At 31.1% G+C, this 16,775-nt stretch overlaps 1 protein-coding gene across 1 annotated transcript; it reads left to right on the forward strand.

The window, feature by feature from the left end:
• The first annotated feature begins 11,698 nt into the window (after positions 1–11,698).
• On the forward strand, positions 11,699–14,017 carry LOC121126624 (uncharacterized). Its single transcript, XM_040721922.2, has 3 exons — positions 11,699–12,020; positions 12,081–12,578; positions 12,635–14,017. The coding sequence occupies exons 1-3, from the start codon at positions 11,886–11,888 to the stop codon at positions 13,862–13,864; spliced, it is 1,863 nt and encodes a 620-aa protein (XP_040577856.1). The 5' UTR covers positions 11,699–11,885; the 3' UTR covers positions 13,865–14,017.
• Positions 14,018–16,775: the final 2,758 nt, after the last annotated feature.

Consider the following 16,775-nt stretch of genomic DNA (forward strand, 5'->3'; position numbering starts at 1 on the left):
TCCACTGTTTTCAAAAATGTATAATCTTTCGTATATATTTCTTCATTTGCATTGAAAGAGGCCAGTGAAGTGTTTATGTTATAATATGATATCACCATTAAAGCATCCCAGAACTTTAAATACAGGAATAAATTATTTTTATACAGTTTTGAGTGTGCATTCATTAACCATACTTTGATTGATTTTCTTAATATAAGCGCAGGTTAATGTAATAATATATTGGTTTTTTTGTGTGTTTGTATGAATAGACATGTCAGTCAACTTTGATGTGGGTAAGGGGGTAGCTCGTTTAAGTTTTTGGGTTTAATTGACTTTTGACTTAACTAATTTATATAATATAGCTAATATTTGCATAAATTCCTGCTATTGACTCTGACGTGGGGAAGGTGTCAGTTCGTTTAATTTATTGAGTTTAATTGATTTAATTAACATATTTTTTCTGTGGTATTTGATTGTTCATTTGAATATATATTTGAGTAAGTCAACTCTGATGTGGCGAAAGGGTCATTTTTAATATTTTAGTTTAAATTTAATATTTACTTAACGAATTTGGATAAAAATTTACAACTAAACTTTTCACTAAATTAAATTAGGATGTGAAAATTTTATCATCCCCCACTTCTAAGCTGTCAGTTGTTATGTATAATAAACACAATGTCTCTATGTCTACTAATGTCTTAGTAAAAGTTTGTGGGTTATAGACTCTGAAACTAGCAGATGTATAGCTATAGTCCATAATATATAACCTGTAATTAATATTAAAAATAGAATACAATGTACATTAAACGCCGATTCATTTAAGAGATTCGAAGTAGAGTAGATTTTTAAAATTGTTCCGACAGATTAACATTAATACTATTTTATATCTTTGTTTAAATTATATCGTGGGTACTATTAAAAGAAGAAAAAAATATTAAATTGCATTTTCCTTCACCCTCGTCGTCAAAACTTCTTATTAAAGTTATACTCCTTTGAATAAAAGTTTCAAAACCTATAGAAAGGTATCCTTACTTACATCAAATAGCATACACAATACTATACACGTGTGATTAAAGACTAAATTTTAAAATAAGATTTATGTTGACTTGAGGTAGCGATCATCTAGTCCTGCATGATCTTCGTCTTTAATCTTTTCATCTAGGATGGTACGGACTCCCAGGATCCTCAAGTGCGTTCGTAGAAGAGGTACTGGCTCGTTTCTTTTCTTTCCTTACAAAGAAAACAACTTTGTCTATCCTTTTCTCGATCAGGTTTATTCGAGAAGAAGCTCGAAACCATTTTGGTTTTTGCGTTTGGAAAATGCATGATGGTACGTAGATTTTGATATATTTAATTATTAAATTCAGAATTTCTAATTCCTCGAAAAAAAACTTCAAATGGTGTATTTCTTTGCTCAAACACCTTCATACGTCCTCAATGTGATATTTAAAAAATTTCAAACACTAATTTTCAAATAAAGCACTGGTTTTGGATTTTTGGAAGAAAAAAAGGCTCATTTTTACAGGAAAACTAAAACAAGTATATGAATAGATGGGTTCCCTATGGAAACGAACGTTTCTTATGTATGCATGAGATAGATTCCCAAATGTGAAGTTGTTTGGTCTTATAACAAATTAAATCACTACTTCACTATGGCCATGGCATAATCTGATGAAATAAAAGATTATTTTATTGATGAAGAAACATTAAAAAGGATTGTTATTTGTTAATACCAACCTACGTGTTTACAGAAAGTGCTTAAACTCTCAACTTATATAGTCCTAATTAAATTTATCTAACGAAGAGTGACGAAAATATTCCTCTAATTTCTTGTGAAGCCACATAATTAAATTTCAATCGATTGAAGTAAGCAGTAGTAATTTTTTTTTATCTTCTGTTTTTTACATGACCTAACGGTGGTAATAACATTATGCAACAAAATGAAGTTCTTGGAACGCCTGCTAGCTGAAATCAAAATTTGTTATTGTTATGTAAGCTGTTAAACACGAATTGACCATTAAAAATTTCAATCCATTAAGATTTGGCCTTTAACGCCTTTTTTAAATCAAGTTTTTATGGTTAAACGAAGATTCAGTGTCATATTTCGAATTAAAAAAAAACGATATATATGAAAATCAAACTAAATAATAAATTAATAAAACATTTCAGCATTTAAAAAAAAATTATTTGTTAAGTTATCTTTAATACATTTTATATAAAAAATGTATATAACCATCAAAAAATATATTTTCACTTGCGAAGTTTCTTCTAGATTTTTTAAATGGAGTTTTTGTGATTATGGGATCAAAGTTTTGTATTATTTTATAGTGGAAAAACAAATTAAAACCCGAATTCACGAGATGAATTTGTAGCTATTTATAAGTAGCATAAATAATTGCAATTCCAACATTTCCAATTTTACTACATATATAACCAAGATGCATGTCTCCTACATAAGGTTGTGCCCTTATCGGCCTATCGGTTCCGCTTCTTGAACGGGTTGAACCAGAACCAAAAAAGTCGAACCGAGAGCTCAATATTTAGCTTATCCGTCTCAGTTCTTGTGATATTTTTCCTATTGCGAATATATATACATAAAAATATAATCTATATTATAAAGCATAAATTAACTTTAATAAATAAGTTAATTTTCGGAGGGTTTTTTTTTTTTTTTTTTGTATGCAATTGTAGCGTTTTCCAATAATTTTTTTTATGTCGCTAGGGTGATACGGTTGTATCTGAGTTCCAAATAGCTAAGGGCTTCTTATGGTTCTGAAAGAGTGGTGTTAGATACCACACAGTGTAAATAAAAGAGGGAAGGGGAAGGAATATGGAATCAAGTCCTTACTAACCTTACTGGGAGTCCTATAATATAAAAACTATAATATTTCCAGAGACAGGGTTTCCCAAACTTTAGTAAGCCAAGACCCCCTCCCCCATCACTATTTCATTTTTTGGAGAAACCCCTTTTTACAAATAATGTTTATTGTGTATGTGTAGACTGAAAGTAATCCTCAATTCTCCATCTTACTGCGCCCTCCTCCTCCCGAGCCTCCCCTCAGACGATATGGATCCTTGATGTTGAAAGATTGCATGGGTCCCTCTTTTGAGCTTGGACGTGCTAAGACGGGGGTGTCAATTTTGGGGGGATCGTATAAGGGGAACTTATGCTATGTCCAAAGCACAAAAACCGTTTTTTGCAGCTCATGAAGACTAGATAGGGGTTTGAGTTATTTATCAAAAAGAGATTCGCGTCTCAAACAACTATACGAATAACTACGTTTTCTAAATTTATTCAAAATCAAAAAAAAAAAAATCGGTGAAAATTGCAATTTCGTTTATTTCAGGTGCAAAAAAATGATCTTCCAATGAAATATGGGATTAGTAATTAGGATAAAGTTTGTAGGAATTTGTCTAGGGATTGGTTTGCATATAAATTTGCCAAATACAAATTGATGTTTAACTGAAATATCTGTCATTTTCTGAATAATTCTTCTATTTTTTTATTTTTTTCTCTCTTTCCCCCCCCCCCTTTTTTTTATCAAACGTCAATTTTCAATATTTTTAAAAAATGCCATAAAACGATACATTTTGCACATAAAATTTGAGATTCATAATAAAATGTTTGAAAATATTTTCAATTTCCGGAACTTTTTGTTACATAATTTTTGCAATATTTGCAAAAATGAACCAGTTATCGAGGGTTTTTTTTTTTTTACATTATTCTTCATAACTTTTTGTTTTGCAAGTACGAAAAAAATATTGGTAGGTTTGTGTTTCTTTTACAATTTCAATAAATGCTATTAACTTTTTTAATTAGTGCAATAAAAGTGTTTTACAATTAACTTCGCGAATTTCGACTTGGGAATTTTTTGAAGTAAATAGAAAATGGACTTCTCATCTAGACCATTTTTTAGATGCATATATGCTGGTATGTGATTTGAAATTTATAACAAATTATTTTTTTTATATTAATAATAATAAAGTTACAAGAGGCAAGAATAAGAGTAATTTTTTTGTGGCGGGTGAGGGGAAGTTGCTATGATGAGACGTTGTAAATTACCTTACTTAACCGAATTCGTATAGTCTGAAGAATCCAAGAGAAATAGAATTAGAGTTATCAGGATCTTTTTCGACAACAACGAAGCATTCATATTATAATTATTAGTATTTAGAAGTATTTTCTGCATATTTTTTTTATTTTCTTAATTAATTTGTCCATTTTCAATGTGATTTCCCTCTCCCTCCTTAGCCCGAGCAACACCGAGTGACCCTTAGCTCGTATTCTATAAATATTTATTCATTCTAAATACAGTCAACAAATGTATTGGTCATGTAATTAATACTAAATATAAAGAAAGAAAAGAGTAAAGATCCAATAAATCCAATATTCAGAGCTATATTTCAATCCACGTTTTCAAAGTTCAGGCAAAGTTCGAGTCATCATACTCTGGGTGTATGGAAAAATAAGTAATGTCTAGATAAAGCTGTAGTCTCGTCTAAGGACAAATATCCTTTTTCCACAAGTTAATCACTAATCTTTGACAACACTAATATACTTTTGCACTCTATTGACTTTGTAATGGGGTAGTGATGATAAAAAGCAATATAAATAATAATGATGTCAGTTTTGTAAGAAAAACAAACATATTTTAGACACTCTCCCTGAATCAAGTAACAAGGTAACAATTCCAAAAAGTTGGACCATCTTTTTATAGCATTTAATGCAACTCTGAACATATATAATATTGTAGAAAAAAACGCGTGCAAGGAGAAGGGGGGGAAAAAGACATATGGTATCATTGTTTAAAATACTGATGTGATTATCATCTGCCTGCTTTATTATGATTTTTGAGGGTATAACGAATGCATTTATTAGCAAAATATTTAATGAAGATATACTACGTATAATTGACTTTGACGTTTTTATCCGTTTCAGTAGATTTGAAAACGTCACACTCCATGAAATTGTAATTCACTATGAACCTTAATTCTCAGAATAATAGATAATGAAACGACAAAGTAGAGTATTTGAAATATACTTGAAGCTCAAAAGTTTAAAAAAGAAGGCTTTAATTAAATATAATCTACTTACTAAAAAATAAACCATTAAACATTTAAGTTAAATATACAAAATTAAACAATTAAAATCATATAACTATTAATAATAATAAATTATAAATACAGAATATTGAAATAATAGATTGATCCATATAATTTTTTCTTGTTCTAACATCGGAATTCAGTTAAATATGTCATAACTTTAGGTTGCAATACACAAGCGAGACGTGAAGTTTAATCAAAAAAGATAATCACCCCTCTTCTTCATGTGGAAGTTGCTATATACAATTGTGCACAGGATAGATATATCTCTACCGATGAGATCAAACTAATTATTAATAATAAAGTAAATGTCAAAATCATAAAATTAGACTATAAATATATTAATAAAAAAATGTTAGAAATAAGTTCATCGTAAAAATTTAGGGCAAAAGCTAATTATGTAGTAATGTCCGACGATATTGCTCCCTATTAAGAGCATCAAAAAAGATTTTCCCCGTTATTTAGGTATGCATATATAACAACATACTATTATAATGAAGGATATACACAATTGTTAATTATAATGCAACACCCAATGTAACTACCCTCGTTGTTGTGACCATTTAAACAGTTGTTTTTGCCTTTTGAGTTTTCTGAACAACATTTCTTGGATCCCATCAACCATAGCTAATGCCATAAGTAAGGGTGATAATTTTGGTAAGAATAGAAAAGCGTGCGAGCAGAAGAGAAGAAATACTTATGGCATCATTGATTAAATAATATACATCTTCTTCTATGAATCAAGAACGTTATCATTCCCGCCTTTATTATTCAATATTAATATAATATTAGATGGTGATAGTCGAAAGAGAACTGAATAAAATGCCTAAAATAACGTCGCCTTCTGTCTGGATTTCTGAAAATGGAGGCCCAGGAATTTGGGAATTACTTACCAGATGAGAAACAGATGGTTTGTCGGATTTGTCGAAATATATGTGCCTTTGTTCTCCTATCTAGAATTACACGCCACTCATTATTCTCATCTCATATCAAGAGAATGGATATTCATCTAAAAAATCAAGTTAATGATGAATACATCAAGTCAAACTTTAACTCTGATCTCACAAAGATGCTTATTGCATGTAATATAACCTTATCAATTGCTAATCATTTATGTTCAAAAAATTTATGGAGAAATATACGAGTAAACCTATCCCTTCCCGAGGAGCCATCCTTAAATTAATGGAGGATGTTGGTACTGATGTAATTTATAGAAATACATATAAAAATGTTTTGAGTCGTCCACACCAAATGACGATCAAGTTATCAGTAAAAAGTATAAAATATTTACTAATTTCGAAATGAAAATCTGAATTTTGTACTATCTAACAGTAAGTACTCAATCTTTTTTTTAAATCTAACCCTAAAATATGATTCTATTTTTGCTAAACATATTAAGAATTATGATACACAACTCATTAAATAGTAAAAACAACTGCTTAAATGATCACAACAACGGGGGTAGTAACTTTGGATGGTTCCCAACTAGCTTGTCTGAGACTAGTTTCTTCACTTAAAGACTTGGGTATGATAATTAGGTTTTCCAATATTACATAGTCAATAAATATATCTTTTTTATCACTTAAGGCTTAGCTATGGTTGATAGGCTCCAAGAAATGGTGTTAAGAAAACTCATAAAAGGCAAAAACAACTGTTTAAATGGTCACAACAACGGGAGTAGTTACATTGGGTGTAGCATTATAATTACTAATTATGTATATATGTTGTTATATAAGCATAAATAGCGGAGAATTTTTTTTTTTTGATGCTCTTAATAAGGAGTAATATCGCCGGACATTACTACATAATTAGCTTTTGCTCTAAATCTTTACGATGTCATGTTAGAAAACTACAATAAGTCAAGAATGGTTGCCTGAATTGTCTTATCAGTTAAATTTTACTGCATGGATTAACTTTTCTTTTTTTAGATAAATATGAAATAAATGAAAGTGGGATTCTAAAAGCTGTTCTTACTAAGATTGGAAGAAGATATGGATTGAAATCTAACATTATTTTATGATTTACTTTATTATTAATAATTATTAAAATCTCATCGGTAGAAATATATCTATCCTGTGCACAATTGTATATGCAACTTGCACATAATGAAAAAAGGTGATGATCTTTTTGATTAAACTCCACGTCTGGCTTGTATTTTGCAACCTCAAGTTATGACATATTGAACTGAATTCCGATGTTAGAACAAGAAGATATTATTTGGATCAATCTATTATTTCAATATTCTGTATTTATAATTTATTGTTATTATTAGTTATATGATTCTAATTGTTTAATTTTGTATATTTAACTTAAATGTATGATGGTTTATTTTTTAGTATGTAGATTATATTTCTTTGTAAACTTGGAACTTCAAATATATTTCGAAATACTCTACCTTGTCGTTTTATTAGTTATTTTTCTGAGAATATGGTTCACAATAAATTACTATTTCATGGAGTGTGACGTTTCCAAATCTACTGTAACGGATAAAAATCGTCTAAGTCAATTATACGTAGTATATCTTTATTAAACATTTTGCTAATAAATACTTTCGTTACACCCTCAAAAATCATAATAAAGCAGACAACTGATAAATACTGATGTGATTATCACTGATAATCACATCAGTATTTTAAACAATGATACCATGTGTCTTTCTCCCCCCCCCCCTGTCTCCTCGCATGCGTTTTTCTCTACAATAATATCAACTATAGCCTTCTCTTCTCCTTGCACGCTTTTCTATTCTTACCAAAATGATCACCCTCAATAATACAGGCTATGTAGAAAGAAGGAGGAGGGGGGGGTGAAGGAAGGAAAATATTCTTCTATATGAAGGATGGAAGAATAATAATTTGCAACATTGCGAAAAGAAAAAAACCTTGGATTTTTGTAGCAGCAATAAAATGTTTGTTTTTCTAGATATTTCAATTTTTTAAACTTAACAAAAGTTGTAGAACATGGCTTTTTTATTCATGCTTTATTTAATAATGATGTATCATTTTTCCGAGAAACAAGCACATAAAAAAATTATGTCAGGAACTTCAAATTACTCACATAAAAAAATTGTCCAGATGAGAAATGCATTTTGTATTTTATTGAAAAAATTGCCGAATTTTAATTTGGGAAGAAATTAGGAAAACAGTTTTTTGTACTGATTTTACAAAAATTGAAAATAGCATTTATTGGCATGTAAAAGAACAACTCAAAACGACAACTATTTTTTTTCGTACTAGCAAAAAAAAATTAGTAACAAAGAGGTTAGTTTCGTCAAAAAATAGCCCTTTATAACCTTTATAATTGCAAAAATTATAATAAAAATTTTTTCCGAAAATTGAAAATACTAATTAACAAGGTCAGGTCTCAATTTTTATGAACGAAGAGCATTATTTTGTAGCATTTCTTCTTTAAAAATTGATGTGGGATGAAAAAAAAGAAAAGAGTCAAATGGTTAAAAATGAAAACTAATTCAGAAAATGAGATACATGGGTTTTTATGCGTCATATTTATATCTACAAAAAAAAATATCTAAAAACTTTATTTTATATGCAAATGCAAAATTTTTCATTTATTTACATAGTTTCAAAATATTAGTACGGGTTAGTACGGAAAAGGAAAAAGGAGAATTGAAAAGCGGTTCTCCCTTTTTTCCCTAGATTATTTAAATATCTAACAACATCCTGGAACTTATAAAAAATTATTTTTTTCAAGATATTTACATTTGTTAAAAGCTTAATAGAAAGTCAGGACAGGGCACAACTTTTCTTATTTATGCAGATTTACGTCATTTCGAGAAGCACCGATTTCGACTAAAAAAAATTTAAGTTTTTTTATCTTCAAATTTTTAAAAAGATGGGCATGAAATTTTTTTTCAAAATTTAGTTTTTCGGGTTTATTCAGACCTGCGTCTTTAACCAACAAATTTGAGTGAGAAAAATGCTTCAATCGGTTATAAATTTGGCAGATTGCCCGAATATTTTGCAAAAAAACAGATTTTCCCCATTGACCGTAACATATATAATATATTTTGTTTGAGTGCGAGTCCTTTATGGGCGCTCACACTATTGGACCTAGGATGCTGAAATTTTGCATGGTCAGGCTTATTCTATACCCACTAAACAAAAACAAAATAGGGCCTCAAGGAGACTAAATATGGGGTTGAGTCATAAATCAAAAAGTGACTGGCATCTCAAAAAGTAACTATCAGAAAAAAGACATTTTCTAAATTTATTCAAAATCAAAAAAGCTATAGGGAAAACTGCACTTTCGTTATTTCGTAGGTGCAAAAAAATTGATTTTTAATGGAATATTGGACTCGTTGATAAAGTAAAGTTTTTAGAAATTTGTCTGAAAATTTGTTTGCATATAAATTTGACACATAAAAATTCATGTTTAAATGAAATATCTGTCATTTACTGAATAATTTTTCCATTTTTTTCCTTTTTTCTTTAAACCGTCAATTTTCAATTTTTAAGAAGATATGGCACAGAACAATGCATATTGGACATAAAATTATAAACTCAAACATTACACTGTATAATTTTCAATTTGCAAAACATTTTATTTCGTAAAAATTTGTAAAAAGGAACAGGTTATGTAGCGATAGGGTTCAACTACGGCATTGGAGAAAGGAATCTCTTGGATTTTGCGGTTATGAAGGATTCCTTATTGGCCTATTCCTTCATATGTTACCTAAATTGGTAAAAATACTTTAATTAATACTGAATTCAATATTAATTGTCATCTCATTCTCATATACCTGGAGTAAAATCGATTTGACAATGGAGTTGTCCCTTGTAAACTTGGATGGGCATTATGTTTGGGAGGGGTTTTCTTCAAGTTATCGCTCAGAATGAATGCCCTGTTCACTTCAATGTTTGGAACTCGAGTCAAGATGAATTCATATTACGAATGATGCAGAGCTTAACTATTATCTACATATTCTAAAAATTTCAATGGATTGACAATATTGAATATCCGACAACTCCATAGGCTCATATTCCATGTCAAGCAAATAAATTATCAATCATGTTTTCGCCAAAATAGAGGATAGGAACAGTTCTAACCGGCGTAGCGAGATGCAGTCGATTCAATGAACTCTTCCAATGTCTGATTAACGATTATTTCCTCTTTTTCGTATTATAACACCAGCAGAGGATCTCATGGAGAGTATTTTAAATTCTACATCAACATTGTCTCAATTTTGTTAATCTTGGAATATGATATTTATATGAGATATTGAAGTTCCAATATCAATGGCTATGAATCTAAGCTTTTGCTGCAAGACCATAAACTTGGATTGACAGACAAGCATTTGCATAATACTAGGCAGGAGTATCAGTTTTCACTTCGTTATGATCCAGGATGTTTTAGAAGAAGAGGTAGTTGGCTGTGGCGCGACAAACCAATGAGAGGATTCGGGCCAGTAGTTAAAGGTCGAGTCATCGGAGAGTGCGTGGAAAACTGCAAAGCTCAGTGGAGTTTGAGCAATCTGAAATTGTAATAAAACGATGGCCTTCGTCTCTTCATAGACCTTCTTTCTTGTCCAAAGAGAACGAAAAAGGCTGCATTACGTAATTACCTAAAGTACTTCAATTCTCGAAGTTTTTTTATCTAGGACTGTGAATGCATACATCTGATGTATCAAACCAAGTTATGAAAACCATAAAAAGTGACTTATCAGCTCTTTGAACGAATTTTTATGTGTAGTTATCTAGTATGATACAATGACATTTGCATGTAAATATCACAAAATATTGCATTTCGTACAAATTCAAATAGATGTATTTATTTCTAACATTTTTATTTATTAGTATATTTATTGTCTAATTTTATGATTTTGACATTGACTTTATTATTAATAATTAGTTAGATCTCATCGGTAGAGATAAATCTATCCTGTGCACAATTATATATAGCAACTTCTACATGAATTTTGATTAAACTCCTCGTCTCGTTTGTGTTTTGTACCCTAAAGTTATGACATATTTAACTGGATTCCGATGTCAGAACCAGAAAATATTATTTGGATAAATCTTATTATTTTAAATATTCTGTGTATATAATTTATTGTTATTAGTTATATGATTCCAATTGTTTAATTTTGTATATTTAACATAAATGGATGATGGTTTATTTTTTTAGTATGTAGATTATATTTAATTAAAGCCTTCTTTTTTAAACTTTGAGCTTCAAATATATTTCAAATACTCTACTTTGTCGTTTCATTAGCTATTATTCTGAGAATAAGGTTCATAATGAATTACAATTTCATGGAGTGTGATGTTTGCAAATCTACTGTAACAGATAAAAAATGTCTAAGTCAATTATACGTAGTATATCTTCATTAAACATTTTGCTAATAAATACTTTCGTTATACCCTCAAAAATCATACTAAAGAAGGTAGATGATAATCACATCAGTATTTTAAACAATGATACCATATGTATTCCCCCCCCCCTTCTCCTTGCATGTGTTTTTCTCTTCAATATAATCAACTTTAGTAATAACAAGGGAAATGATTTGACATCGCGACAGCAGAAGAGAGAAAAAAGATAGTTTGACAGGACTAAATCGAAAACATAGTAGTTTAAAGCTTAAAGGAAGAGGAAAGAAGAAGGAAGGAGAGGGAAAAGGGGAAAAGGTTATGAAGACTGAATTGGAATGGGGTGAGGCAAGGGAAGGGAAGGGAAGGAAAGGGAAGGGAAAGGAAAGGAAAGGAAAGGAAAGGAGAGGAGAGTGAGTTACTAGGTAAAGTAAAGTTGGTTCTGGTTGTTGATTGTGAGAGAAGGGATGTGAGGTTGTGATGGAAGGTAGTTCTCGGGAGATGGGCTCTTTGGGAGAGTCAAGGAGGTTGTTGGGAGAGAGGTGTGAAGGAGGTGTTTGGCAGTATATGGAGGCGGCTGGTATGGGGCCTGCTCCCCTTTTGGCTCCGCAACAAGTAAAGAGGGTGATGGGCGTGTCCTGTGCTGCTATTGATGTGTTTTCTTTGTTTGTTTAGTCTGGATTGAAGGTGATGCTCCCTGGCGGTGGTGTGAGGAACTCCCCTCACTACTTGTTGTTGGGCGGTGCGGGGCCGGGTGGGCTGGATGGGAGTGGCGGCCTTTCTCCGAATGGGGGCGTGCCCAGCTCTCTGGAGATGAGTGAGAGGAGCTGGAAGAATGTGGTTCCCGGGAATGTGCTGCTGGGTCCTCCGATGTTGAGTCCCGATGTGAAGAATGTGGAAGAGGGTTTCCAGGGACCGCTGGGCGAGTTTATTCCCCTTTCCCGAGTGGAGAGTTATCCTGGTGTTGCAAGTGTTGGAAGTGGGAACTCGAGTCAAGGTGGAAATGGATTTGCAGTAGCGCGGAGCGGGATACATGAGCTGAATGGATATAGTCCCTTGAGTCCTTATAGTCCTGCCACTATTTCCTGTTCCCAAGCACAATCGTCAGGCATGGGCAGCATGGGCAACATGCTGCAAACAATGCCTCCCAGACCTCGGCCTGAAGGTGGACAAGTATGTTTCGAATTTGAGGTTCCAGGCTTTTCCCCTCCTAATGTTTTGTTTGATAGGAACAGTCGAATGTTTTTGAAAGTGTAAATGAGATAAGGAAGGATGATTTGATTATTGGATCTTGGGATGAGGAATGTAAGGAGCGTGGGAAGGCAGCATTATCGCAGCAATATCATTATCAGCAACATCATTCAAATCAACAGCCCATGAATATCCTCCCTCCTCATTACAATCAGCAATTTTTAATGCAGCATAAAATGGTTGAAGATTGTAACGGCTTTGATGATAGTAGTAATTATGCGGCATGGAGGAACCACACGCCTTGTGGCAGAGGTTGGAATTCTTCATCATTAAACAATACTCTCAACTCATTATCAACAACGCATCATCAAAGTAGTACAAGGTCTGCACTCAATGGTTGGCAACAACCTTTCTCATCGAATGCTGGAAGAAGTGCTGCGCGTGGACGGGGTATCCTTCGAGGAAATAGAAGTCGTGGTAGTAGATCTAACGTTAAATTTGGGACGGAGAATGATAGTAGTCATAGATCGAGACCTCATAATAGTACCCATATTTCTGATCATCTTCAAGAAAAGAAAGAAGGGAAAAAGTCAGCTATTGCCGAAACTATTGCCATGATGTCCAAAATGAAGATGGAGGATAAAGAAAGACAGGTTCAGAAACAATCGCCAGATAATGATAGTTCAAACTCCGTAAATGTTTTAACAGAGAATTGTTCAAATATACAGTATAAAAACAGCCATTCAAGAGGATCAAGATATATAAAGGGACGTGGATATAATTGTGTTGGTCAAAACCATATAAATCCGATGAACAATTTTTTAGTTCCTATAAGAGGGATTGAAGGGTTTTTACCATTTCATCAAAGCATTTATACTGGTTCGTACCCATCTAATTTGTATAGAACTCCGTTTTTACCTCCCGTCATTCCTGGTAGTAACAACAGGGGATATCGTAACTGTAATAATCTCTATAGAGGACCTCCTCCACCTATCATGATAGGTTTGTCTCAAAGGCCACATCATGCTCAAGGTTCACGGTTCCCATTAAATATATCATATACAAATGAAGGAATCAGGAGGTGCAGTCGCGGCCGTGGAAGAAGTGGTAATCACAAAATATACATGAGTAAATTCACTTCTTCTTTGAAGGATGATGTTACCTCAAAAAATGTAGTGGCTAATGAATCCAACTCTTCTAAAGGGGAAGATCAGAATAGTGAAAATGATAGTATGGAAAGATGTTCTTCAACATTGGTTACCGATTAGGAGCTGGATCAATTTGTCATTTCTGGGGGTCCAAGATAAGCATTTTATTATCAAGGATTTCGTTATAATATTCCCGCTAATTTCTGGAAACAAGTCTTACAGTGTATTTATTAATGAACGTCTGTTAATAAATGTATTTGCGGTTCTTCATAAGTTAATCTTGTATGTTTGTTTTTTTGATTAAGTTTCTTTCATTTTTGCGGCTAATTCACCATGCAATATGAAGTATTTCGCATATATAGCGAGCTTCCCTCGTTAAATGAATTATACGGCCACCATCTGCAATTATTAGTTGTGGATCAATTAATGTTGTTGATCCTTTTTCATCATGTACAATCATTACGGTAATTTTATGTTTAATTATAAAGTCTACTTTAATAGGGTAAGGCTGAGACCATAGAGAAATAAATAGATCAAGGCGACAAGGGATTTTTATTGGCAGTAAGGCTTAGTAACTATCAAGGCACTTGTATATTAAAATCTTCAGTCTGGAAGAATGAACTGCTGCTTGAGGAAGGGTTATGATATTTTCAACGTAAAGCAAAGGGAAGAAGTTGATTAATCAACTTTTTTATAAAATAGCCAATTTGAATATATCCTCCCTGGTTGGGATTACAGATATTTAATCAACGAAGTTCATACTTTATTTATTCATAAATGATAGTATTATACTTACACTAAAAAGATAAAATGGTGTGCTGCCTAATAGAGAATGTGAATTCTCCCTCCCCCTCTGTCTTACATATGGGTATGATTAGCTTATATTTCATGTTCTACTTAACATACTAAAATAAAAATTTTGACATGCTAAAGTCACATTATCACTTAAACATGCATTGTGAAGTTAGAAGATATTTTATTTGAAACTTAAAGAATATATGGAATAAATGATTTATACTTAATAATAAAAATATTAATAGAATATATTCTGATCTATTTTTAGTGAGTTTATACTGTAATCAAGTTTTAATTAATCTTTATATTTGCTTGCAAAATATTATGCTATTATTAATCATAATGATTCATAAACTAGAAGTGAGTTTCAGATCATTAGACCCAATTTTAACCGGAGTCATGATATTAATTGAATAGTTGGCATGTTTGGTTTAGATTTACAAAATTACAACTCGTGTACCATGAGAAAATATATGTATAAAATTATTATCTTAATTTTTTTACTATAAAAATACCTATAATACCTAAATTTAACCACACTTAGCGTATAAAACTAAATTAACCTAGATTACATATTCAATAAGTATTAGTTATTTGTATCTTTATTTAGGTATATTATTGGATTATAAAAAAGTTACACATAAATTTAAAAACAAAATAAAATCCAAATAAATTAATGTTTGGTTTATTATTGAAGCACATAATATTTTTTATGATGACATAAATATTTACTTAGAATTTCGTAATGTTGCTGTCACAACAAAAATAACAAAGGAAAAATTAATTGTAGTATTCGTCGTACACGGCTTAATTCCTTCATCTAAAATATCATTTCCCGAATTGCTTCGATTTTCTTAAAATATTATCCTCACAATGGATTTTATGCAAATAAATCATTCATAATATAAAATAAACATTTATTTTCTTAGATATTCATTATATTATGTTATTTTCTACATATTTGCGATTAAAAATAACAAAATTAAAATAAATTTAACAAAAAATAATCCATTATGGAGTTAATTAGGATCTTAGTAACGAGTTTAGGGGTAATTTTCTATATATTTATAATTTCAATCTTATGCCCTATCTCAATATTCTAAACTATCTCATTTTAAGCAATATCGGCGATCACAATATAAATTGTTACTATTTTTTAACTAAGCTAGAAATGATGCAGAATACGTAGATGAAGATAAAAAAACAAACACACTGATATAAAGGGATAAATGCCATTTTTTGAAAATTCAAAATGTAGAACTAATTCTCTATAAATATTTTTCATCATATTTTCGCTCGTTTAGGGGTACTTAAATTTCACAACTCTTTATGATTGCAATTAAATTCCTGAAATTTATATATATTATTTATTCCAAAAAATTAAGAGAAATAAGGCACATGAATAAATAAAACATAAAGATCTAAAATTATATTTAAATCCATAAAATGATTAATCCAACGTTTTATATATTTAATTCATTGAGAAAAGTCTTCTTTTTTTTTCTTGAAAGTTTTCATCTTTTAAACTGTGACATATATACTTAAATAATTCACCGACTTTAGAAAATACTCTGTCAACGGTAGCTGAGGAAAGTAGTGTATAAATCAAGTCAGAAGGTAACATGTACCTGATTAGATCTAACGGCAATTCCATCAAATATTCAAGTTACTTTGAATAACGATTATTAAATTGATAGAAAATTAACATTACCACGTGTAAATCGGAAAACATTAAGTACTAATTGTTGGTGGTTCTCAAACAGTGTGTCTTGAGACAATTTTCTAGTGTACCATACGATTTGTGACTGCTATACATTATTTGCATTAGCTTTTTATAATCCAAATAATTGGTTTAATTAAAAAAGGTGTTTTAATAAATTCTTACTTGTCTTTTGGTGTGTATTGGACACAAAAAGTTTGGGAATTGGGTCTTATGGGTAAGGTTGATAATTTTGGTAAGAATACAAAAAGCATGCGAGGAGGAGGGAAGAAATACTTATGGTATCAATGATGATTTTAGTCAATGGACAATGATAACGTATCATTGTCCATTGACTAAAATAATAAACATCTTCCTCTATCAAGAACGTTATCAATTCCCGCCTTTATTATTCAATATAATATTAGATACTAATAGTCGATAGAGAACTGAATAATATTCCTAAAATAACGTTGCCTTCTGTCTGGATTTCTGAAAATGGAGGCCCAGGAATTTGGAAAATACTTACCGGATGAG

The sequence above is a fragment of the Lepeophtheirus salmonis genome, chromosome 12 (genome assembly GCF_016086655.4).
Source record: "Lepeophtheirus salmonis chromosome 12, UVic_Lsal_1.4, whole genome shotgun sequence".
In the NCBI taxonomy this organism is placed as follows: domain Eukaryota; kingdom Metazoa; phylum Arthropoda; class Copepoda; order Siphonostomatoida; family Caligidae; genus Lepeophtheirus; species Lepeophtheirus salmonis.

What these genes read in the sequence shown, in the direction of transcription:
- LOC121126624 (XM_040721922.2), top strand. Translation starts at nt 11,886, where the DNA reads ATGGAAGGTAGTTCTCGGGAGATGGGCTCTTTGGGAGAGTCAAGGAGG. An exon ending in CCCTTTTGGCTCCGCAACAA is followed by an intron (nt 12,021 to 12,080) that starts GTAAAGAGGGTG and finishes TTGTTTGTTTAG; the next exon opens with TCTGGATTGAAGGTGATGCT. An exon ending in CTCGGCCTGAAGGTGGACAA is followed by an intron (nt 12,579 to 12,634) that starts GTATGTTTCGAA and finishes TTTGTTTGATAG; the next exon opens with GAACAGTCGAATGTTTTTGA.